At 45.6% G+C, this 24,732-nt stretch overlaps 1 protein-coding gene across 3 annotated transcripts in view; it reads right to left on the bottom strand.

Moving 5' to 3' along the window:
• GEMIN5 (gem nuclear organelle associated protein 5) overlaps nt 1-24,732 on the bottom strand; it is a 500,185-nt gene that overhangs the window by 203,139 nt on the left and 272,314 nt on the right. For all 3 annotated transcript variants that reach the window (XM_086931243.1, XM_086931244.1, XM_086931245.1), the window contains 2 exons: nt 12,244-12,415; nt 457-702 (listed from right to left, as the gene is read on the bottom strand). In XM_086931243.1, the coding sequence (XP_086787369.1) occupies nt 457-702; nt 12,244-12,415 (418 nt within the window). The remainder of the gene's footprint in view (nt 1-456; nt 703-12,243; nt 12,416-24,732) is intronic.

The following is a 24,732-nucleotide window of genomic DNA, read 5'->3' as shown; positions in this document are numbered from 1 at the left end:
GAACTGGACATCAAAGTAAAGATATAGTGATTTGTCAATTCATATTTCCCATTACATATGCATTTGTTTTTGTAAGAGGTATGCTTCCATTGCTGGACAGGTTTCATAATGAGGATGGATGCCATCTGCGAATGTGCCCAGTGCTTTGGCTGTACAGTGCATAAGTGAAGCATGCAGTGCTACTGTATGTGAGGCATGTTTGGCCTATGGTTTAGCTGTTCTATGACCGGGAAAAGAGAGAGAGACAGAGGGAGAGAGGTAGAGAGACAGACAGACAGAGAGAGACAGAGGGAATGAGGTGAAGGGAGAAGGAGAGCGAGAGACATAGAGAGGGAGAAAGAGAGAGAGGTAGGGAGAGAGACAGAGAGAGAGAGAGAGAGAGGAAGATATATATAGAGAGAGAGATACCCTGTATGTGAGTCAAGGGACTAATTAATCAGCAGCACTCCTTCATACCTTCCTGAGGGGTGGATCGAGGGGCACCACGATCCACTGGTTCCATCTCTTCTTCTCGGTCCGATGCGCCATTGTCTGCCGGGCTTACCTTGCCCTCGCCGGTCCCTTCTTTGCTCCCTCCTTGCTCTGTGCTGCTGTTTGTTGGCTCTTTCATGACCTCTGATGAGGACTCAACCTTCTTCTTCTTCTTGGCTTTGGACTTAGGCTGAAAAGTACGCTTCTTCTCCAGCTCTGTGCTTTTCTTCCCTGTGAAAAGTCATGCTTTGTCAATGTGTGTCCAAGTCAATTAACTGGTTAGCAGCATTAGCCTGTGTACACTACGGGAGTTAAAGAGAACAGAATTCCAGAGAGGGTCACCTGTGCAACTGTCACCGAAATTGTCTCTGGAAAGGCTCCACTAGTTCAACAGCATAGAGCCTCAAATTACAGACCGAGTATCCAAGTAAATCAAATGAAAAGGAGGCCACCAATAAAACGGAACCTCTGAGCCAAGCCAAGTTTCATAATGCATCTGCTGTCAGAGTCAACAGATATGCACACAATCGCAGTGTCATGAGGGAATGCGGACCAAAACACACACACACACACACACACACACACACACACACACACACACACACACACACACGCAGGCACACACACACACACACACACACAAAACAGACCGTAATGATGTGGCAAACTGCCTAGTTAAAAGAAAACAAATTATGATCTTGTGTTGTGCGAGCCTCCTGAAACTGGGTCAGGAGAAGTGGGAGTTGCCAGCAACTGAAGAATAGCATCCTCTCTCTGTGTTGTGTAATCTCGGAGTCCCTCCTAACTACCACCTTAAAAGGTGTTATCAAGATTTTAGAAGAGGTTTTTTTTTCTCGCAGAGGCCAGTTGTGGCAGAATGAAAGTAACTGTAGTCAGCCCACAGGGGTGGCGCATATGTGGTCCCTGGAGTCACTTCTGGGGTGGGACGAAGTGGATACGGAGCTGCATGACGCCAACTTGCAGAGCGCAAGAGCAACGCTGAGAAAAATCTCCAGGTCCAGTCTGGCGCCTGGGACGTATTCACAAAGTGAGGAATCTGCAGTTAAAATTATCCATCAGAAACACACTATCAAGCAACGACTGGACTCCTTCGATGAATAACTGTTAGAAAGCCATTTACCCAAAAAGGATGAATTGCATTTGCAATGCTTTCCCTATCTATGGTATCCTGTTGCAATATGGTATAAGGGGAAATTAATTTGCAGTGATACTCTATAAAAACGAAAGTATGAACCAATCCACTAGATAACTCATATGTATGGCTAAAACACGTGCAGAAGTTAGACTGGGCTAAATAACAAGCAGCTAGAAACAACAGTTTCCAGGATGAGGAGTTCAAGGTCATTTGCAGAAATGAGGACACATGGATAAAGTTAACTGGAACGGACCAGAGCCCCAGAATAGCACCTTCCGTGTATTAAGGAACTAGTGAAGCGTTCAGGGTTTTGCTAATCTCAAATCCGACTGTATGCAAGGTGCGTGCTGCACATCAGCTAGGCGGCTAAAAACTTATGGGGGAGGGAACCTATCAGAGCAGACTCTGCGAAGCCTCCAGGTTCGCTGTTAGGTATATTACACCTAGCAGATCGCAAGCGAAATTATTAACAACTGGCGTAGGATCCCTCCAACTCTCCAATAGGGCTGGTCTTTCCACATCCCAATAAGCCATGCAGTGGTTGGGGAGGGGAGATGAAGGGTACCTAGTATGGAGGGGAAGAGTGCTTCCTAGCCTCTAGTGAAATAGGACCCTATACCCCTTGACCCAACAGGATTAAAGAAGTGGTGGGTATCCCAAAATGGAGCCCTGAGAGAGGACTAGTTTTTCCTAAGTCAACATGGCCAGAGAAGGGGCTTTAAGATGAGTAATTGCTTGTTGCAAGGAAAGGAGTAGTTTCTTACCTGCAACTCCAGTTCTGTAGTAGGGGTATCTCTGTTATTACCCCGAAGTACTGTAGGCACTGGACAGGAGTCGGAACAGACTGTTTATGCGCAACCTCAGCTGGTTCAGCAGAACGACCGTCCTGTTGAAGCGCAATTGCGCTTCCTGGAAGGTGGAGGCTTTGATCAACCAGTCGTCCAGGTACGGGTAGACAAACACCTTGTTCTTTCTCAGGTGCGCTGCCACCACTGCCATGCATTTTGAAAAAGTCCTGGGTGCAGACTTCAGTCCAAACGGTAGTAAGGTGTATTGATAGTGATTGGTGCCGACTAGAAAGCGCAGGAACTTCCAGTGTTTCGGTGCAATGGGCACATGGAAGTACGCATCCTGCAGATCTATAGTGCAAAGCCAGTCTCCTCTTTGCAGCTTAGGATAAATCTGGCGCAAAGACAGCGTGCGAAACTTCTCCCTGCGAATCCATTTGTTCGCTTGTCGCAAACCCAGAATGAGCCTGAACTTGTTCTTGTCCTTCTTTCGCACCAGAAAGAACCGTGAGTAAAGACCCTTTCCCCTTTGAGACAGATGGACGTCTTATATCACCCTTTTTCTTAACAGGGTATCGGCCTCCGCTTGGTGCTCGCGCAGCTGGAACTGCGAGCGACCCTGTGGAATTGCTGGAGGAGGGCTGACAAAATGAAGACTGTATTCCATCGCAAACAATATTCAGCACTCACTTGTCCGGAGTCATTTTTTTTTCTTTCTTTGCCAGGTAATTTTGTATGCTTCCCCCCACTGGAGCGGGTAACGGACGAGGGGGAAGTAACTCCTCAGCGCTTAGACCTGGCTTGGTCTTTATTCGCCGAGGAGCATTGAGCTCTCCCGCGTATCCACTGCGCACAATATACTTGTGAATTATTCAATGGCGGCCGGGACCACAGACAAATTCTGGGAGGAAAAAATGCCGCTAGAAAGGGCGGAAGGCCTTAAGCCGTTCTCCATGCTTCCCCAAACCTACAGCCTTCAAAAGTCTCCGATTCAGACTTCATGCGGACTACTCGCTGGAAGCCAAAGGGTTGCCCAAAGAACGGAAGATTAGAAGCACACTGCTGTGCCGCAGGCCGCAGAGATGTCAGACGAATACAAGTATGTCCCCTAGAACGAAACCATGGCAGTACCTGGGGGTCGACAGTAGAAAAATATCCGCTCCAGCGCAGATGATTAGATCTGAAACCATCAGGCCCTTTAGACTATCTCTTGTAAGGCTTCCCTCCTGTCTCTCGGCAGGAGATCCACAAATTGGTGAAGAAACACACACACACAGGGATCTATCACAACAGCCCAGCAAGAGCGGGCCACAGCATGCTGTTTGCATGCCGCCACCCCTGTGACAAAGTCAGGAGTAGGTTCGAAGCCAGAACCTCCTGGCAGGTGGCAGTGGACGACAGTTAAGTACCGCCAACCAGTGAACAACCGGCTAGGAGGGAAATTTGTAAGAGTAGGAGAGCACCTCCCCGTACTCATGGAAGATGCATCCCTGGCATGCCTGAACTGAGACCTTCCATAACGGTGACGTCCGGACCTAATGGAAGACAGCGGAGCCCTTGCGACCAACGCCCCAAAATGAGATCTCGTTCTAGGTCATCAAGGTTCCAAGGGGGGTCCCAGACTGAGGGGCCAAAGGCCCCTGAGGCGGTGGGTGGTAGAGTGGCCGAAGAGAATTCCGAGGCATCCCCGGTGGGATCACCAGTGGGGGCAGAGCAAGAGGCGACCTAGACGATGAGTAGGTATGTGAATGCTCAAAACTAAGTAAAGGGACCAATGTCCCTCGCTTACGAGTGGTAAGTAGCCTCAGACTCCCCATCAGAAGGCTTCCTCGACGCTGATCCACTGCTCGGCGGCGAGAGTCGACGTTGCCGGGAACACAAAGTCCCTGCCGACGAGGATAGGCTCACCACGGAACAAGGCCAGGAACAGGACCCAGGCGTCAAGCGCCGGTAATGACCCTGCGGCTGTAACCCATGACGTCGACATCACTACGATGTCACCATCACAAAGACATTGACTGTCTCTACGACATTGACCAACATCACAACGTCAAAACGTCACTACGGTGTCAAACACTCTTTTACTTCACTTCGACGTCGAGGAGCACTGTACTGAGACGGCGAGCATCACCGCTCCTCGACGTCGAGCATTACAGCTCCTCGACGTCGAGCATTACTGCTCCTCGACGTTGAGCATTACTGCTCCTCGATGTCGAGCATTACTTCTCCTCGACGTCGAGCATCACTGCACTTCGACGTCGAGCAACACTGCTCTTTGACGTTGAGCACACTATGACGTTGAGCACACTTCACCTTGACGTTGAGCCTTACGTCGACGTCGATCATCACCACAATGTCTAGGTCCTCCAGGTCTACTCCTAGACGTCGACCTTTAACGTTGGGTCGACCGGAGTCCTGGGTTGACGGAGAGTATACCTGCTCTCGACGTTGCCGCCTCGCCGCTGACCAGAACCGCGTCATTGTTCAGACGCGTTCCTACTGGGGGGAACCCCAGAGGTCACAGCATGGGACTCGGTAGAGGACCTAACCTCTCCTTACCCAGCGGCTGAAGAAGATGCCTTCAAACTACCCTGCTCCAAACCTGGGAGCCGAAGCCTCCTGGAAAATAATTCACAGAGAAGACAGGTGTCAAAGCCACAAGACACAGGCAAGCACAGAATACAAACTCTGTGAGCTTCAGCTTTGGTCTTTATTTCAACTGCAGTCAAAGCACTTGTCAGATAGAAATGGCATAAAAGACAAGAAGACTGCAGAATTTCTGCAAAAAAAACACAGCAGAATGTAGATAAAGGCCAAAGACGTCGAGTGCAGCTTTAAAAATCCAGAAATAATCATTAAAAGTGAATAAAAAAGCTCACAAAATGAAGAGCTAATGCTCCAGGGTCCTGCTAGCAGGAGCCGGAAAAAAGAACTTAAAGTAAAATGACTTGGCTGTGCATTCTGAGGTACTGAGGGTCTCTGGAAAGTTCCTTAAAGGCACGGTATCCCTTTTTCAGACACATAATGGCAGCCTATGGGGCTTGTCTGTCCAACCCTTCCTCTCTATCATTTCAAAGGATTTGTGTGAAGGGGAGTTTCTCTATGTGTGAAACTTGGCAAAATGTATAAAATTAGATTTTATTTGGCTATCCTTTTCACTTCATGATGAAGTGCTGGCCAATGTAGCCTTGTACTTTAGGCTGCATTATTTGTCTTTGATTTTCTCTTAAGTGTCTATGCAGGACTGCAGAAGAAGAAAACTTAAGAGACTATTTTTTATTGCTCCGGGGTCCCCGCAGTTGGGCGGGACTATTCACTAGATTATGACTATACACAGAGATCCCCTACTACAGAACCGTATAAAACGGAAGCATGTTCAAAATTCCTTTTAGCATTGAATGTTTTATTGCAGCAGTACACCCGGATTCTCAAATTTGTTTAGAAGTCAATGAGGGATAGACGGAGACCGACCTCTTTGACAGGGTTTTGAGTTGATTTTAAGACTGCTTGGCTATGTATCTCATGTCTACCTTCAGTGCAGTTATAATTACAGTCTTCTTTAATGGTGGCTGCTGGTGAGGTGAGAGTGCTTCACCACGGCCCTTCGTGCACCCATGGGGTGCCTGTACTTTCCTCTTTGACCATCCATCGATGTCTTGTAAAACATTTACTTAAACCCAGGACCTGAGGTCCCGATTCTATTGGGGCAAGTCATCGCTCAGATTCAGCAATCACTGGAACTGTATACCTAGGAGAAATAGTTCCTGTAATATCAGGGTAAATCTCCGGTCCAGACCCTATGCTGTGATCAGTAGCTAACGATCACAGCTGGTGGGTTTGAGACAAAGTAACTCCTACCCCATTATTATTTTAAAAGGGAACTCTAGGTTGTGCTGGTACATCTAGCCAATCACTATCCTCTCCAAAGTAGTAATATTGAATAAGCCCCTCAATTGGACACTGAATGCCAAACATTCGGTCAAAGCAGGACTTCACTTGGAAGAGAACAGGGACACACCAACAAACTCCATTTTGTAGTGATGGCACTTATTTGTTTAGGTGAAGGGGTCTTTGAGTATTTGTTTAGGTTCTAGGAAAGTGAACAGTGGTGCATTCCGGTGCACATTTCTTTAGCTCAAATCTCAACATAACAAAACCGTTAGCTTGTCCCTCTAATCATTTGACTCCGAAAAGAATAACCACAATGCTTCTGAAATGGAAGCCTGACCAATGAAGCAATGCGACCATAAGCTTGCCAGTAGCTTTTATTTAAATAGCACATATTGTTTTTTGTTTTCATGTTCCAAAGGCACACAAATACATACAATAGACCACACAATTAATAGTTTTCACGACTTGCAACTTAAATAAAACAACCTACATACAAATTTCTTGAATACCATCATCATACTTAATCCCACTCTTACTAACTCTTTTGCATTTCCTTGCATTCAAACCAAACTCCTCATACCTACTACTCATTCAGCCAACTAACACTACACATGTCCTAAGAGCCAATATATTCCAGTCTCACTGATAGTGATAGGCCCCAAAGCACAAACCAAACAAAGAAATGGTTGAAACACAAGTTTTTTGTGCACACTATACCCTCCTAGGAAGTTCACAATTTTATAGAATCATTTCATAAGTATGAACACTATAACCAAAACAAGTTTAGCAAACAATTGTTTGGCAACAACAAAACAAACAGCCTGTTTAATAATAACAGAGGAGTCATTTTTGAAAGAGACAAGAGCCTCCAGTTGCTCCTTTGAAATGTTGTGTTTTATGTATTTCGTTGTTTTTCCATCTCTGATATAGCAGATAAAACAGTTTCTTAAAATAGAATCACTTCCTTTGGTATTTTGCTCCCTGGTAGGCAAAAAGTAGATTTTTTCCAGAGACCTGTTACTTCAATCGATCCTGGTGTATCACTGGATTAATTGAAGTAACTGGTCTCCGGACAAAATCTACTTTTTGCCCACCAGGGAGCAAAATACCAAAGGAAGTGATTCTATTTGACAAAAATTGTTTTATCTACTATATATTTTTATAAAACAGGCGGATAAAGGGGGTTCAATTGTGGGATGGGGAACAACTGATTACACCAGTGAGGTTATGAAACAATTGAACAACCCCGAATGCTATAAAAGAATTCCAAAAGATCCAACATTAGAACTCCAAGTTCATCTGTTTCCCATCTTGAAAGATGACTTTGATCAAGGTTTTGTGGGTCAGAAAGAATACAAGTTCATGCAGAATAAACATACAAGAGTTCCAGTATTTTACGTATTGCCAAAAGTTCATAAAAATGCGACAAGCCCACCGGGAAGACCGATAGTTTCTGGCTGTGGTTCCCTGATTGAGCCAATCTCTAAATACGTAGATTGATTTTTGAAAGAGTTTATGGGAGAGGTAACTTCTTACCTCCAAGATACAACGGACTTCATCAATAAATTGGTGAGGGTTCCATTCGAGAATTCGAGAGTGATAAAGATATAAGGGTGACTCTCGATGTCACCGCATTATATACTCAAATTCCACAGGACAAAGCAGTGGCGGTCCTTACTTATGTTTTAGAAAAGAGACCCAAACCTGTTCGAGTTCCAACACAATTTATTGATGATTTGGCCTCGTTTTCTCTCAAGACAAATTACTTTTCTTTTGGGGATGAGTTTTTTATCAGACAAAAGGTGTAGCAATTGGGTGCCCTTTTGCTCCAGAACTAGCCGTGTTGTTCATGTCGATGTTCGAAGAAAAATATGTTTATAATAACAATCCATTCTTTCAATATATAACAACTTGGTTACGTTTCATCGAGGATATTTTTATGGTATGGTCAGGGAGCGAAGAACAACTAATGCATTTTTACAACTGGCTCAATCTAAGAACATCAGATATTAAATTCAGCATTTCCCATTCAGCAAATAAAATTTCCTTCCTCGACATAGAAGTATATCCGGGCGAAGGTGGTCTGGTAACAACACTGTATAAAAAATCTACAGACAGGAATAAGGCACTTTTGTTTTCAAGCAACCACCCAAGAAATTTCAGAGAAAATCTGCCGTACGGACAGTTTTTAAGGATCATCCGAAATTACTTTTAAAAAGATGAATATAGCATGCATGCCAATAACTTGGTTGAGAAACTGCGGGATCGCGGCTACCCAAAGAAATTGGTAAAAACGGCGATGAAACGCACATGGTGGACACCTAGAGAGACTCTTCTAGAGAAGCGAGAGAAACCGCCAATGAAACGTCAAGTTTGCGTGACGACATTTTGCCCAAACTCAAATTAGATCAAAAAAGTGATCAATCAAAATTGGCATCTTGTCAAAAATGTGGATCAGGACTTTTCAACTGCCCCATTGTTTGCTTTCAAAAAAGAAAGGAGCCTATCCAATCCCCTAGTTAGGGCCGCAATGAAAAAAACTCCCAAACCATCACTAAGGGACTTAATGGGACTTGCACCGGTCAAGGGACATTATAAGTGCGGCACGTGTGTCTGTTGTGATCAAACGGTGGAGGAGATTGTATTCACACATAAGGGCGTACATTGGAAGCATGAGGTTTTCACTAATTGCAAACTAAATATGTCATTTATGGAATAACATGCCCATGTGGGTTGTTGTACATAGGAAAGACGAACCAAGAAGTACGCCAGAGGACTACTCAACACAAGTCTCGTAACAGAAGGAATGTGGAAACCGCTCCGTTGGTGAACCACTGGAATAAAAAAAAAATCACATACTGAAAGAGACTTAAGCTGGACAATAATTTCTAAAGTCGAACGAGACGCTCGAGGGGGTGACATTGAATTAGAACTATACATGCTCATTGTGAAATTCGACACGGCGGTGTCAGGCTTGAATGAGATTTCAGAATTATATAAATTATGAAGATATCACATCCCTGAATTGTTCGTTTGTTTAACAGGACCACACTGGGGGATCCCAATGTAGTTAGAAAGGGGCCCTCTCCCATGAGGACTTGGCATCAGCACAATGGTTCCTAGGTTCCCCCCTTTAGTGTTGAAGAAGGGTTCGTCCACACTCGGACGGGTGAAGCAGAAAACTCATGAGATATGTTTCTACAATTTCGCCTCTCTTAAAGTGTTCGCAAGAGTTTCATGTTTCCCCGTGCATATGCATGTGGGCTCACAAACAAACTTTGCACCATAACAAGGAGAGCGAGCGCCTACGTTATACAGGGGCGGACCCCAAATCCCTTAATGCCCGGTTAATGGAGTGCATTAGTGGTTATACCGGGATGAAGGGTTTAGAACTTTCACGAGAGATGGTTTTAGAATACCTCTAATCTCAAGTGTCAGCAAGTTTTAACAATTGCCCCTGTTAACATATGTGGGCTCAAAAAATGTAATTGTGCACTGCAACAAGGAGAGCGCATTGGACTCACGCACAGTCATTAGTGGTGGACTTCATATCCCAGAATGCTCGGCTAACGAAGGGGGTATTTACAAGAGTGAGCGTTTTACGCCATTCACGCTCGAAAAAACTATTGTTGGAGCCATGGTAGAACGCTGTCAGTGAAATCGGTTAGCCTGGAGGGGATTAGAAGTAGGGACTGCACTTTGCAGTTGTGGAAAGCAGTCCGTGGACAGCGGGAAGTTGAAGCATGGACTGCACTTGGTACTCGATAAAGCAGCCAGCTAACAGATTTAATTTCCGCTTTTAACAGCACCGCAGAACAGTTGGGCGAACAAGGAGATTGAGCCCTACGCCGCCAGATTCCAAAGAGCGCCGGGCGGCGCACGAGGTACGAGAACTATGATACTCACATAGAAAAGAAAGAATGGAAGGTTAATTCCTATACCAGCTCAGTAAAAGCTTATTATTTCGTCAACAGTCTGGAACACCGAAGGGAACCGGTGACAATTGGAGGGAACAGGTTAGCAGTGGCTGCTGCTTTTCACGACCCTGGGACGACCAAGTAAGTGGAAGTGTGCCCATCACTGCTCTGTATCTTTCAGCACTTACGTGACAGAACGACAAGACGAACGTTTGGTAGTTTTTCTTTCTTTCTCTTTTTTTCTTTAGAGTCGCACCAAAAAAGTCCAGCCTTTTTTGTAACCTTGACCTTCGGGCTATAACAGAATAGGTAAGAGATGGCGGAGTTGGCTAATGACGTAGGACTCTGTGGCAATTTGAAGTGGTAAAGTTCAATTTTCTTTCTTCTTTTTACAGTGTTGCTCCGTCCTGATGAGTACCCCGGGAACTAGGGGGTATGAAACGCGCAGACCCTGTTTGTTTTGTTGTTGCCAAGCAATTGTTTGCTAAACTTGTTTTGGTTATAGTGTGCATACTTATGCAATGATTCTATAAAATTGTGAACTTCTTAGGAGGGTATTTTGTGCACAAAAAACTTGGGTTTCAACCATTACTTTGTTTGGTTTGTGCTATGGGGCCCATCACTATCAGTGAGACTGGAATATATTGGCCCTTAGGACGTGTATAGTATTTGTTGGCTCAATGAGTAGGGTGTATGAGGAGTTTGGTTTGAATGCAAGGAATGAAAGAGAGTGAGTAAGAGTGGGATTAAGTATGATGAGGGTATTCAAAAAATTTGTATGTAGGTTGTTTTATATAGGTTGCAAGTCGTGAAAACTATTAATTGTGAGGTCTATTGTATGAATTTGTGTGTTCCTTTGGAATATGAAAACAAAAAATATGTGCTATTTAAATAAAAGTTACTGACGAGCTTATGGTCGCATTACTTCATTGGTCAGGTGCTATTTTTCAAAGAGGTGAAATTGTTGATCAGTATTGGCATTTAGTTTGTTGTTCTGGTTCGAAGTGCTCAGCCTTACTGATCTAGAGCCACACCCTTTACTGTTAGATAGTCTGAAATGGAAGGCCACAGTAACAAAAACAGTCACTACAAAGGATAACAATTGTAAGAAAGCTCAAAGTTAAATAACAACTAAGCATCTAGGCGCTTTAAATAATTTTCCACTTCAAACTTTTTACTTGAGGAGGTGCTAGAACTTTCTAGCTTTCTTTGGGAAGCACAAAGTGTAAAATATTAAACTAACCTGTAACAAGTTACATTTATTTTGTAAAGAATTACCTGGACACTAAATATATTAAGTGCTATTTAAAGTGCTCTTTATTTAAAGTGCCATACTGTTTATGAGTTTCTAACCTACAATACAGTGTAGAGTAAAAGCCTTGACTACTCGACTAAACTATCAAGAGAGCGTTGCCAAGTCCTAACAGGGAGTGCAACAATGTAGCTGCACGTCTAACATCAGACTGCCCTGGAACCCATGCAATGGACCCACATAATTGAGTATTGCTGCATGCACAACACTCTTCTCACAGACATCCCACACACACTGTTGTCCAACAGAATAGACATGCAGAATCCTGAACATACACCTAACATTGCCCAAATATGCAGCGAACTGGCTACACTATGGTAGTCAAACTCTTGCTTCCTCTAGCTAACAAACATCTGCTGGGTAGTAGGCATGCCAACTGAATGAGAAGACAGGCTTTAAATAAAAAACATAAGCGAGGATGGCACGCTCACCTGAAAGAAGCACCACCCTTTACTACACTGACTTCACATTTCCACAAACAGAATCACTCTACAGTCTGGGATGGAATCTTCATTATATGATGAAAGCCAGCCCCAAACTATCACTGTCAAAGGTCGAATTGTTTGTTACAATAACAATAAAAAGAACATACCATTTCTGTGAGGTTCTCAGACTACCTGCACTTTCTAGTTTACAAATATATGACTATTTACTCCACCTAGAGCACCAGGGTTTACAATGCATCAAATTGTCTCTGATGATACTGACCTCGTGGTGGTCTAGTGTGCTCCTGCTTAGAAATAAGCCATTTCTGCGCAGAGAAGTCATCCGCTCCAGTCCACACACAATCTGGATCCACCGGAGACCACTGGACACACAGAAGCCGGCCACAGTGGCCTCTGTAGTTACACAGTGGCTCCTCCTTCAGGACGTCCCACACCTTTAGACAGGGAAAAGAAAAAAAAAGTCAAAAACAAATCTACAAATGCTCACAGGAGCCCCACCGATTAGGATTTTGTGAGTCATCTGGACTCTACCAATGGAGAGTTTTGTGTAGTATTTAATTATAACTAGACCTCAGTATTGCTGGAGGAAATTATTTTCTAGGGTTAAGTGGGGGAAGCCAGAACTGGATCTCAGGGTATATCACATGGCTTTCAGGGTCTATTTGCAGGGAAATTGTTCATATCGATGCATTTGTGAGCAAGTAAGAAAGTCTGCAAGTATCCAAACTACCAAACTGTTGAATTAATGAGACAAATCAGACATTCAGAAGCAGAACAAGATAGCATACATTGGGCAACATTACCCAACAGTGCATGGGTGCAGTAAAATTATGCACCAACACTGATGCAACCATGCGATTTTTACACCACTTGGTTGGCACAAACCTAGTTTCTCCGAATTGCACTGCACCAATGTAAATTTAAGAAAATGCACCTATTTGTATGGTCACTTCCACGCTTTTGGACTGATGCTGCTAGCTTTTCGACTCAGAATGCACTGAGGCCTGCTAACCAGACTTCAGTGCTTGTGCCCTTACCCGTAAACTGATATGTCGAATTTGCTAATGGTTTTATCTAATTGGCTGAGCTAGGTTACATGTAAGTCTATAGTAAATGGTACCCAGGGCATGAAAGCCAGAAGTGGACAGAATTGTTCACCCAGATGCCAAACTAGAGGAAGTGGTCATCAGGTGGGAGGGAACCTGGTAGCCAATTGGCTACCAACCATCTCATGCCCTGAGGGCCTTTTTGGAGCATACGTAGTACACCCCTGGCAACCCGAATTCAGAGGACGACTGGAATGGAAAAGGACCAAAGAAGGACTGCCTTGCTGCATTGTGGAACCAGCAAAGAGAAGCTGCAGTGATGTTGACTGCTCCTACTAAAGTTGGTGACTAGCAAAGGAGAGGGACTGGACTTCTGCCAGCACCGAGAGGATTTCAAGGGGTGTTAACCCTGTGACCAGGAACGGCTCACCCCTTTTGAGGACCAAGGAGTATTTGAAGCTAGGCCCCTGTCTACCGCATAACATCCACAGCATCCTTTGAGAATCTTCAGCATCCTTCATCCCTGGGATCAGGACAACTTCCATATGAAAGCCCTGAAAAGGATAAAAGGTGCTTTGAACGGACTGTAGAGGGACTCACCTGCTGAGGTAACTGATTCTGAGGACCTTGCTGGTCCCACCGACTGGCTCCCTACAGGAGGGAGCCAGTCGCCTAAAGTTAATCTAAGTGACCGCATTCCAACTATTCCAAACAATTTGGTGCAAACGTTTTTTAAGTGCCAAATCTGTTGTTTGCCAATGCTTGTTCATGGTTGGGTGAAATAACCCCAATTACTATACATTGTAAATCTCCGGAGCTCTCTGGTGGATCTTTTTCATTTTTGGGTCTTAAAATACATAAAAATACAGTCTATTTTTTATAAATTGGTGTCCGATTTCTTTGGTGTCTTGTTGATTTTTTCTTAAATTGTTTTGGTGCCGTTTAAATGCTTTACTCTTGTTCCTTTGAATAAGCCTTGCTGCTCTAAGCCACAGCTTCCCAGGGTTTAGTTGAAGGTTTGACAAACGAAAGCTAAGGGTCCTAAATGAGTTGGTAAGTGTATTACGCTGTGATGTTGCACAACCACACCCTATAATACACCTCGTTTCCTCACATTAGTGTCTAGTGGTGGGATCCGGAACTTGTGTTTAACAGTACCATACAGTAGTTGAAGTTGAGACACTGACAACCCACCTAGACAGGACACACACAAAATCGTTTTTTTGCCTCCCAAGTAGTTTTTGAGATGTTGTAGACTTCAAAAGAACTGTTCCAAAGAATTGGAAACCCTTTCTTTCGAAGGGTTTGAAAAAGTTGTTGCAAAGCTTCTAGTGATAAAATCGTTTGCTGGGGGAGCACGTGGGAGCCTGCTCCCCGACACCAGGGCAATGGTGGCTTCTAGATCAGACCCTGTCACTATCCAGAGGTCCCTGCAAGAGAACCTGGCAGCAATGGGCCTAAAGGAAAGAGCTAAACACTTGGGTAAAAGAGGACTGGCCCTGGAAAAGAGGAGGGCTAGACTGGAGTTTGACTCCAAAAGAGATGGTGGCAGCAGAATGGTAACCGGAGGGGTTGACAGAGGATCCCATAATGTAACGCTGTCCAAAGGGATTGTCCTTATTAATGTCCAGGGGGATTACATAGAAAATGAATGGCATCATATGAGAGCTTTCAAGATGAGGATGGTGGGTACACAACACTGGGAGACACTACTCAGAGTTAGTGCCAGTAGTTGTTAGGAACAGACTGCATACACTTGAGGATGAGGTCACAGAATTCTGCCCACACGAAGGCAGCACTTGTTGAATTGTTTAATCTCACTCCTGAAGAGTATAGACAGAAACTCAACACAAAACAGGGCAACACAAACACGGGTAGACTTTAACAACACTTCAGTTATGGCAGATGGTTGGATTAAAGGCAACAAAGTAGACACATTTGAAGGACTCTACAATCGGATTGTTAAAGAGCACATTTTGACAAATTGTCACTCGGAGAAGTTGCACCAGCATCTGGCTGACTCTAAGCTAGCTAGCCCCAGGGAACTGGGCAATACAACTGAACACCAGATTCATACCAGGGTCGCCAAGGGTCCCCAAAAAGTCTCTGGGAGGGAACCAGAAGAAAGGTGGGCAGGCCCACCTCTAGAGGGAGGAGGGGGTAAGGATAAAAAGAAAGATGGTCCCAAAGTTGCAAACGTGGGGAAGCCCTGAGCCACTTCCCACTCAAAGGGGAATCAGGGAAAGGTGTTTCACCCCTTGAAGGCTGGGTTGTGTTTGACTGCAATTTGCAAGGACACAAGAGGAGGGATGCAGTATGCACCAAAAAGGCACACACTGGTCACCAGTCCAACGGTTTGGTCAGAGTAGGGATGGGGCAGGATATTGCCCCCCAAGAGAACCCAACACAGGTACTTTAGTGTCCCTGGGTGGGGAGAACACTGAAACTTTGGTTCACTTGACTCCAAGTATGGAGAAATACCAAAAGTGTACAAACATTAATGAAGTGGAGGTGAAGGCTCTGAGGGATACAGGTGCCAGAGTGACCATGGTTATGGCTAAACCTGTTCCAGTGGACCAGATCCTAACAGAGGAGTTGCACAAGATTGTAAATGCTGAGAATGTCACAAAATCACACCCTATGACTGTGGTTGACTCCGTGGGGAGTAGTTACTGGCTCAAAGAAGGTAGCTGTGTCCCCTGCTATCCCTGTAGCATGCTTACTCAGGGATGTCATGGAAACCTCTGCTTCGACATAAGTAGAAAGGAGGAGCCATGCTGGGTGTACTTGAATGAGTGTGTGTTACTACAAGAGCGCAAAATACCCTGAAGAACAGTCAGGGAATACAGGCGCCTGAAACAATAGGCCTAGTCCCCAAAGCCATGAAGAGGGGTATGAAGACAGGCTGCCCAGCCTCCAAAGGTCCACAGGCCCAGAAGGAGCTTCAGGGGGAAGGCCTGGTGCCTCAAAAACACATTGCTCCTGGAAACATTCCAGATCTGGCAGAGCTCCATGGAACAGAGGGTCTGAATAATGGACCAAGAACCTGCCCTGACAGCTGTCAGAAAGAAACGAGGAGATACCAGTGTTACCCATATGGTAAACTGTAAAGAGGGGCTCCTGGACAGCGAATCAAGGGACCCCGAACCAGCGTCATTCTGTTGGCACCCTCAGCAGTACAGGAGTTCCCTCTTAACCTGCCCCATGACATTCCCTTAACTAAACACCGGGGGCGAACCAAGACCTGGGAGAGGCTGGTCAATCACTTTTACTAGCCTCAGATATCGGCGAAGGTCAATGAGTTTTGACGCTTCTGCCCACCTGCCAAGGCAGAGGGGAAACCAAAGGCTCCCCCAATACCACCTCCTGAGGTGGGGACTTCTTCGAGAGCGTGGGGATTGACATTGCTGGTCCTGTAGACCCACCCCTCAGCAGCATCAGGGAATACATTTATCTGGGTGGTAGTGGACCATGCCACCAGATAGCCCGAAGCTATTCCCCTTAAGACAGTCACAGCCCCTGCAGTGGCTAGAGCTCTCCTTGGAATCTATACTATAGTTGAGTTCCCTCAGGAGGTAATCTCAGCCAGGGGCCCAAATGTAATGTCTGCCTATCTGAAAGCCAAGTGAGAGGAGTGTGGTGTGACTTATAAGTTCACCGCCTCCTACCATCCCCAAGGAGATTCCAAGACCTTGATATGCATGATCCAAGGTTTGCACGAGAGACTCAGGAGGAGATGGGATGTCCTTGTGCCATGCCTACTATTCGCCTTCAGGGAGGTCCTCCAAAAAGGAGTTGGCTTTAGTCCCACTGAGCTACTTTATGGACACCCTGTAAGGTGTCCATCAAACCTGGTTAGAGATGTTTGGGAGAGACCCCTCGGTCTCAAGCAGGACATTGTGGACTATGCACATATGAGTATATGAAGGAGAAACAATTGATGAACGGAATGCTGGACAATGCAAACATTCACCCCCAGTCACAAAGATCTGGGTTTAATCCATCATTCTTTTGCGCACCACATCACCCCAGTTTGGTTCCAGCTGTATGCAAATCAGTCTTGACCCTGTGCCTTGTGGGAACAGTCCAGCCCGAACTGCCAAGCCAGGTCCTCTTTGGACCGGAAACAAGCATCCTGGGACTGGTTTCAGGGCATCACCCTTTATCAGCCAGGATAGCTTGAATCCAGTGATGTAGTGAGCACGGGACCCATGTCTGGCAATACCCTTCCCACTTTGTGCGACATATGCAAAAGAAACAATTGATGAACGGAATGCTGGAGGCCAGGCAAATAATCTGGAGGTCAGCCAGGAACTTGTGAAGCACAGGTATGACCAGACGTCCTCTATGGTTGAATACCGGCCAGAACAGTTGGTGATATTTAAGAGTCTGTGGCACCTAGGGCACAGCAGGACAAGCAAACTGGGCCATAACACATCATAGAGAAAAATGGGGAAGTCACATACTTAGTGGACTTTGGTACGCTCAGGAGCCCTCAAAGGGACATCCATATGAACATGCTCAAGTTACACCATGACAGGGCAGACCTCCTCATGTTGATGGAGAGGTAGAAGAGAGTGAACGGCTCCCTGACCTATTAGCCTCTAATTGCCAGGATGGAAGTGTGGAAGGAGTAGTTCTCTTCTCCACCAAAAAAGAACAGCAACAAAGGGACTACAGTCAGTTAATGAGGCAGTTTGCTGGATGTTCTCTTTGATCCCAGGTCTGATGACATGGTGTACCCATGATGTGGAAAATCTTGGTCACCCAATTAGCGAGTGCAGAGTTCAATGTTGACCCCTCAGCTGTGCTACCCCCTGGAGCTTTGAGACCAAAGTGGGTAATCCATCCTACTATCCTAGATGCATAAAAAACATTGGTACAAGTACTTCTATGCAAACATGAAGAATGGTGGTACCAAAGCACTCTCACTTTGGAGCTTTGAGACCAAAGTGGGTAATCCATCCTACTATCCTAGATGCATAAAAAAACATTGGTACAACCACTTCTGTGCAAACATGAAGAATGGTGGTACCAAAGCACTCTCTAAAACAGTCAAAGGGGACAGTTTCAAGTCTTCACATTACTTTGTATTCGCAAAATTACTGAATCTAAAATTGAAGACAGAAGCCAGATGGTTGTTGACCGTGACGTGTATTAAAACCAGGGAAAACAGCCAACACGTTTTTAGTCACAAAAGTGACTTCTTCAAGGCTAGATTCACGGTCGATTGGTCATAAGTTATGAGGGATTATTTGTTAGTCAAGATGCATCAATGAGGAATCATTTTGTTGTAATGGCTGATGAGGGCTTAAAGCCCGAAACCGGTCCTAGGATGCTTGTTACCAGTCCATGGAGGACCTGGTCTGGCAGTTTGGGCTGGACTGTTCCCATTGGGCGCAGGGTCAAGACTGATTTGCACATGGCTGGGTCCAAACTGGAATGGCATGGTGGGCAAAAAAACGATGGATTTAGGCCCAGATTTCTGTACTGGGGTGAATGTATGACATTGTTCTGCGTTCTGTCCATCAATTGTTCTTTTTGCCATTGTTCAGGCAGACCTGCTGACACTTGGGACTGGTGAGTGAAAACCAGCTGTCAAACCGAATATCCAGGGGTGTGTGGCCCCCTTGGTCGCCACACCACTGGGTGGAGCGAATTAGCTCCATATTTCAGGAGAAAGTCCTGCAATATTGGAAGCGGACAGAATGGTGCATCTTGGGATGCCCTGAGGCCCAGACGTGGGTCCCGTGCTCTCCATGCCACGGGAGTCAAGCTATCCTGGCTGATGAGGGCTGAAAGTCCAAAACCGGTCCTAGGATGCTTGTTTCCAGTCCAGGGAGGACCTAGCCTGGCACTTTGGGCAGGACTGTTCCCATTGCGCACAGGGTCAAGACTGATTTGCATATGGCTGGGTTCAAACTGGAATGGCACAGTGAGAAAAAAAAAAAAGATCATTTAGGCCCAGATCGCTGTACTGGGGTGAATGTATGACATTTATCTGCATTCTGTCCATCAATTGGTCTTTTTGCCATTGTTCAGGCAGACCTGCTGGCACTTGGGACTGGTGAGTGAAAGCCAGCTGTCAAACCGAATTTCCAGGGGTGTGTAGCCCCCTTGGTAGCCACACCACTGGGTTGAGCTAAGGAGCTCCATATGTCGGGAGAAAGTCCTGCCATATTGGAAGCGGACAAAATTATGCATCTGGGAATGCCCTGATGCAACACCTCGCAGAAAGTGGTCATCAGGTGGGGGGGAACCTAGTAGCCCATTGGCTACCAACCGCATCCTGCCCGGAGGACATTTTTGATGCAGAAGTATATCTCGACTGGAATGGAAGAGGATGAAAAAAGGATTGCCCTGCTGCTCTGAGGAACCAACAAAGGGAGGCTGCATTAGCGTAGACTACACCCTCTGAACCTAATGCCCAGCAAAGAAGAGGGACTGTGCTTGTCATGTCCTGCTCAAGGAGAATTCATCCAAAAGCCCTGTGAAAGCCAAGAGAGTCCATTGGTTTAGTGAGCTGTCTCCTGTTCACAGCACAGGGACACAACAGCTGAGAAGCCTGCTCAGGCAAGTTGGTAACTCAAAGTCTTCAACCTGACAACAACCCTTGCCATACAGCACCAGGGATCGGGACCCGATGCACAAAGTTGCACCTAAGTTCGCCAAGCCAGTTAGTGTTGTCTGACTGCAACTGGGACCCCCCAGAAGAGGAGTTATTGACCTAGGAAGCACTGGCATGTGACCGAGATATTGGACGAACGGTAGCCCAGTGACTGGTCTTCTGCTAGCATCGAGAGGACTTTGAAAGATGTCGACATGTGACCAGCACCGCCTCAACCCCTTCGTGGCCAGAGGAGTATTCGCAGTAAGATCCCCATCGACTGCATTGCATCAAGAGCATCCTTTGAGCATCTTCAGTATCCTTCAAATCTTGCATCAGGACCACTTCCAAAAGAAAGCCCTGCAAAGGGTAAAAGTGCCTGTGCCTGACAGAAGACTGTAGGAAGCTGGCTCTCTATATAATTGACCAAAATGAGGTTCCCTGTGGAAAGAGTCCGGGCAAACCCCAAAGAAATTACAGGGGCAGAAATGACCCCCCCAAATGCTCTCTTCTGTGGTAGTGTGGGCGAGCAGTTAGGCATATCAGAGGGTAGTGCTAAGCACTTATTGCACACAGAGAGTAAATGAGACAAACACTACACTAAAAGAAATCCAACACCAATTTATAAAAATAACACCTACTTTTATATGAATTTAGATCATCGAAATCAAGCAAGTACTTTTCGTGTTATGAAGTTTTACAATTCTCAAAAGTGGATACTTACAGCAATTTTTGGGAGCGGTAATGCTATCCTATGGGGGAAAATCATGTACTGCATTCTGGAACTTCGTGACTTACAGGACTGTTCCCTGAGACTTAAGGTTAGTATGGGGCAAGGACCAAAGCCACACCAACAGGTCACCTCAGGAGGCCTGGGGCGTCCGGGTGCAGAGGTGTCTCACGTCGTCGGGTGTCCCATTCACTTCAATGGAGAATGGTCTGGTTGGAGAGAGGCTGCAAGCTGAGAATGGGGGCCCAGTCTGGAGAAACCCTTGAGATTCTAGGGCACGTGGGGACAACTTTGGTCCACTTCTCGGGCTGAAGTGGTGTCTTTTGGTGTCGGATTCAGTGCTGGAGTCTTTTGCAGGGTCAAGGGGGTCTAGTAAACTGGGTTTTGGTTGCAGTACCCCCTCCCCCGCCTTTGCCTAGTGTTTGATGCAACTTTGACTGAAGTGTACTGTGTTTCTGCTGACCAGGTCCCCAGTACCAGTGTTCTTTGGCTAAAAATGTTTAATTGTTTTACCTAATTGGCAATAGCTTTAGCACCCCCTTAAAGTCCCTAGTAAATGGTACCCCTGAAACCAAGGCCTGAGGTATGGAAGAGGGTCCCTAAGGAAAGCAGCTAGAATTGGCCACCCTAAAGGACCCCTCACCAAGCACATGCAGGGCTGCTATTGCAGCCTGTGTTTCGTGGTGCAGACAAAAGTGAAAACACATGTCACGCATCCCCCCAATATTACCTGTACAGCAGGCCTGACAGCCCTAAGGCAGGGTGCTGAATATTATATGTTAGGGCATACCTGCATGAGCAGACATGCCCCTGTGCTGGCCAGTCCTATTACTGCCAGTAGAAGTGACCAGGGAAGCCATTTTAAAACATGTGCTGGACACTGGTGAAAACAAGTTTCCCCGCTACATGATGTCTTCAATGAAAATAGGGATGTTTGGTATCAAACATCTCACATTAGTAAGCCCAGACGGATACCAGTGTTGGATTTACCAATACATGCACCCAGAGAACACCTTAGAGGTGCCGCTTGAAAACCTACCAGCCTCTGGTATGCTTGCTGGCTGGTTTCTGTCAGCTTGCCATCCGAGACACTGTTCTGACCGCCAAGGGAGAGAGCCCCTCCTCTCAGGAAACCCAGAACAAAAGCTTGTCTGGGAAGAGGGTGTAACACCCCCTCCCACAGGATTATCTGCTGATTAGCCTTCTTTGAGTGGCAAGCATCAAAGGGCTGCCACCTTTGAAATGCAAATCCGTCGCCGCCTCACAGGAGAGGAAGTCGACCCCTTTGTCCAGGGGCTCCTGGACAGGTGGAAAAATTAGCCAGTGAGGTAGGTGTGCCACCTCCAGGCTAGTGCCGGCCCAAGGTGGGCTACTGTGAGGGGGACACGATTTTTCATAAGTAACCATCTTTGTGATGGCATACTTAGGAATTCTGGTCAAGGAACTGCTGGTTTCCAGGATCCACGTTGGGACGCGGAAAAGAAGAAAACGGACGTCAGTGCTCCGGGAGGGGCATATATGGCTCTGCTGAAGTCACGTCCGTGGACGACGTCAGCGCAGAGCCATGCAGCGCTGCCCCCGGCGAGCAGAGGTACTGCTGCGGAAAGTTTCTGGATCCAGTCTGACGCCGTCTAAGTTAAGGAATCTGCGGCTAGACGTCTCTATCAGATTTCAGTTTTTAGTGAAGCCCCTGGCACCAGAGAAACAGATCCTGATTACTTAAGAAGAGAAAGGGCACTGAAGAGCCGCCAAAGGAGGGAAGAAGCAGCTGACCTGGTACCAACCCAGTCTGCCTGTCTGCATCCCTCATCGAAAACTGCACCAAACTCGACTTGTACTGCAGCTGTTGACTCCAGAAACCTGGGAGAACTGCTATCTTTCCAAAAAGACTTAAGAACTCCCGTATACAGCGGACCTGTTCTAAAGAAACTCCAAAAGAGAAGACTTTGAGGCTTCCGGAACAGCCAAAACCAGACACGCGACACACAAAACCACAACTGCACCAGCTCAAGTTGAACAGGTACGGGGCTACGTTGAGGCCGTGTTTTTCTGCCAGTAAAGTATTGGATACCGCCTTCAGTCTTTTATACTGAGGTTACAGGTATCTATGTGCTCACCCGAAATTTCGGGTACCTTGCTGACCAGTATAATCTATGTTTGAGTGATTCACCACACTCCAACTACTGGTTTTGTATAAACACTTTTCCACTGTTTCAAGGCAATCCAAGTGGTTATTGGCACTTCACTTTTTATACACACTTTGGTCCTCATGAAAGCCGCTGCATCCCTACGGGGAGCGCTAGGCTAAAACATGTCGACCTTCCCAACTTTGACAGATTAAATCTCCCTCAGTCTTAGTTAATTTATTTATTTATTTATAAAGTTTTATATAGCGCGAACTTGATCCCGAAGGATATCAGAGCGCTTTACAATTATAGGGAAAGGTAACTAATCAAACAATTAGTCAAACATGGGAAGTATAATAGGCATTGAATCAAATAGTGCACACATAATTCATTTCTTTAAAAAAACCTGAGTTAACAAGGAGTGGGCTATATGATGGAGCATAGTGATATAAGGGGAATAAGTGAAATAATCCTGACCTATGAATTCAATATTAAAATTGTCCAGCATGTCATAGAGTTAATTTTAGGCACTTTTACTCCGTCACCCACCCCCTCCCCACACCCTGCTCATCAAGAGGTTTTGTACACCTCACCATCTTTATCAAAACATCCCTGAGCTTCTCCCTCTCAGTGAGGGGGTTGTATCCTGCACTACGACTAGGCTCGTAGTGCGAGGAGATGCCCTATGATGAAGCATGCCACCTAGGGGTGGGTGAGCGGGAACTGTCCTAAGAAAGGGATAGCCCAATACTTTAACACTGGATTAGACCCAGGGGCCTACTATTGTGTTTCCAAGTTGAAGTGGGCCACCAGTGTCAACAAGGTCCCCCAGCCCTCCAAAGCTCGATCAATCATAATTTCACTCCTCTTGGACTCCCTGACATCACCTGCAGCCTCTGCACGCAAGCCCCTTCAACTGCGACTGCTCTGGTAAGAAACAAGCAAACATCTAAGGACACCCCTGCACCCATCGCACCGGAGCCTTGGAGAAATGGACCAAAGTTGTCCCCTGACAATCGCAAGACCTGAGCCCACATGCTGGTTCAGCCCAACTGGCATCCTGGCCAGAGCCTGCCGCCTCTTTATGCAGTGCTGTAAAAACACGGGTTAACCCAGCAAGTCCCTGGGACCTGGGTGAATGATTGATGCAAACAAAGTGGTCCCAGAAAGTTAATCAATCAAAATCACTTGAAATGAATATAAGGAAAATTATAACAACATTGTTTTTAATCACAACGTGTCCTGTAAAATTATTCATAAAAGTCGATACACAATTTAATCATATACAATGCCCCTAAAGGGTAGGACAGGGAAGGGTAGTGTTGGGATAATGAAGGAATAGGAATTCTAGTACAAATCAATTGGATCTAAATACATCAAAAATCATAACCGGTAAACACAATAGAGAGAAATTTATCAGTCATTTAAACAGTCATGCCTCTGAAAAAATAATAAAATCACAAATGATATGACTGGGAAGAGGCTGAACAGAAGAGGGCGTGTCGACGTTTCGACCCAAGTAGATGCAGGTGTGGTTTGGACCTTGCTAGAGGGTCTTCATCAGGACAGTGGAGCGAGGAGAATGGGGCAAAGGATCTGTACAAAAAATTAATAGATTACTGTTATTGAGGGTCAATTAAAGATCCCTAATAATCCTAAAATTATAAAAGGCCGCGGAGGGAAATTACAATAATATATCATACGAGGAATACAAGAGGACGTGTCTGTTGACATTAATAAAGAATGTTTCACCTACAGTGAAGGACTTAACCAACAAACATCGTCATTTATCCGGAGCCCAGAAAGGGTACTTATTCTAATGACGAAATCAAAATTTAAAAACAGCAAGTGGTGTCAAAAACGTTAGATAGGCTGATTTTAATATGGCAACAAGGATGGCAAGAACACTTAAAAAGAGACTTAAGTGAAGTGAACGTACATAGTAATAGTCCAGATGCCCACCTGTAATTGTTAAAACACGGTAGGGTACAAAGAAACTCTCAGTAGAACTCAGAATATGGCTGCGCCTAGAATATGAAAAAATCCGCTATATAATATGAATTAGCATCATCAATACATAGAGAATTATTGTCGTACTCTAGTAAGGTTGTGCAGGTGTTGAATCACAGGCCATACACAGAAAAAGTAGGATCTGTATGATGTCAAACAGAACCACCAGGGAGTACCGTATATAACGGTACCGCAAATACCAGATGGATATAAGCAATGGAAAATATACCTT

Source organism: Lissotriton vulgaris, chromosome 7 (assembly GCF_964263255.1).
Source record: "Lissotriton vulgaris chromosome 7, aLisVul1.2, whole genome shotgun sequence".
Classification (NCBI taxonomy): Eukaryota; Metazoa; Chordata; class Amphibia; order Caudata; family Salamandridae; genus Lissotriton; species Lissotriton vulgaris.
This window is presented reverse-complemented; position numbering and strand designations above follow the sequence as displayed.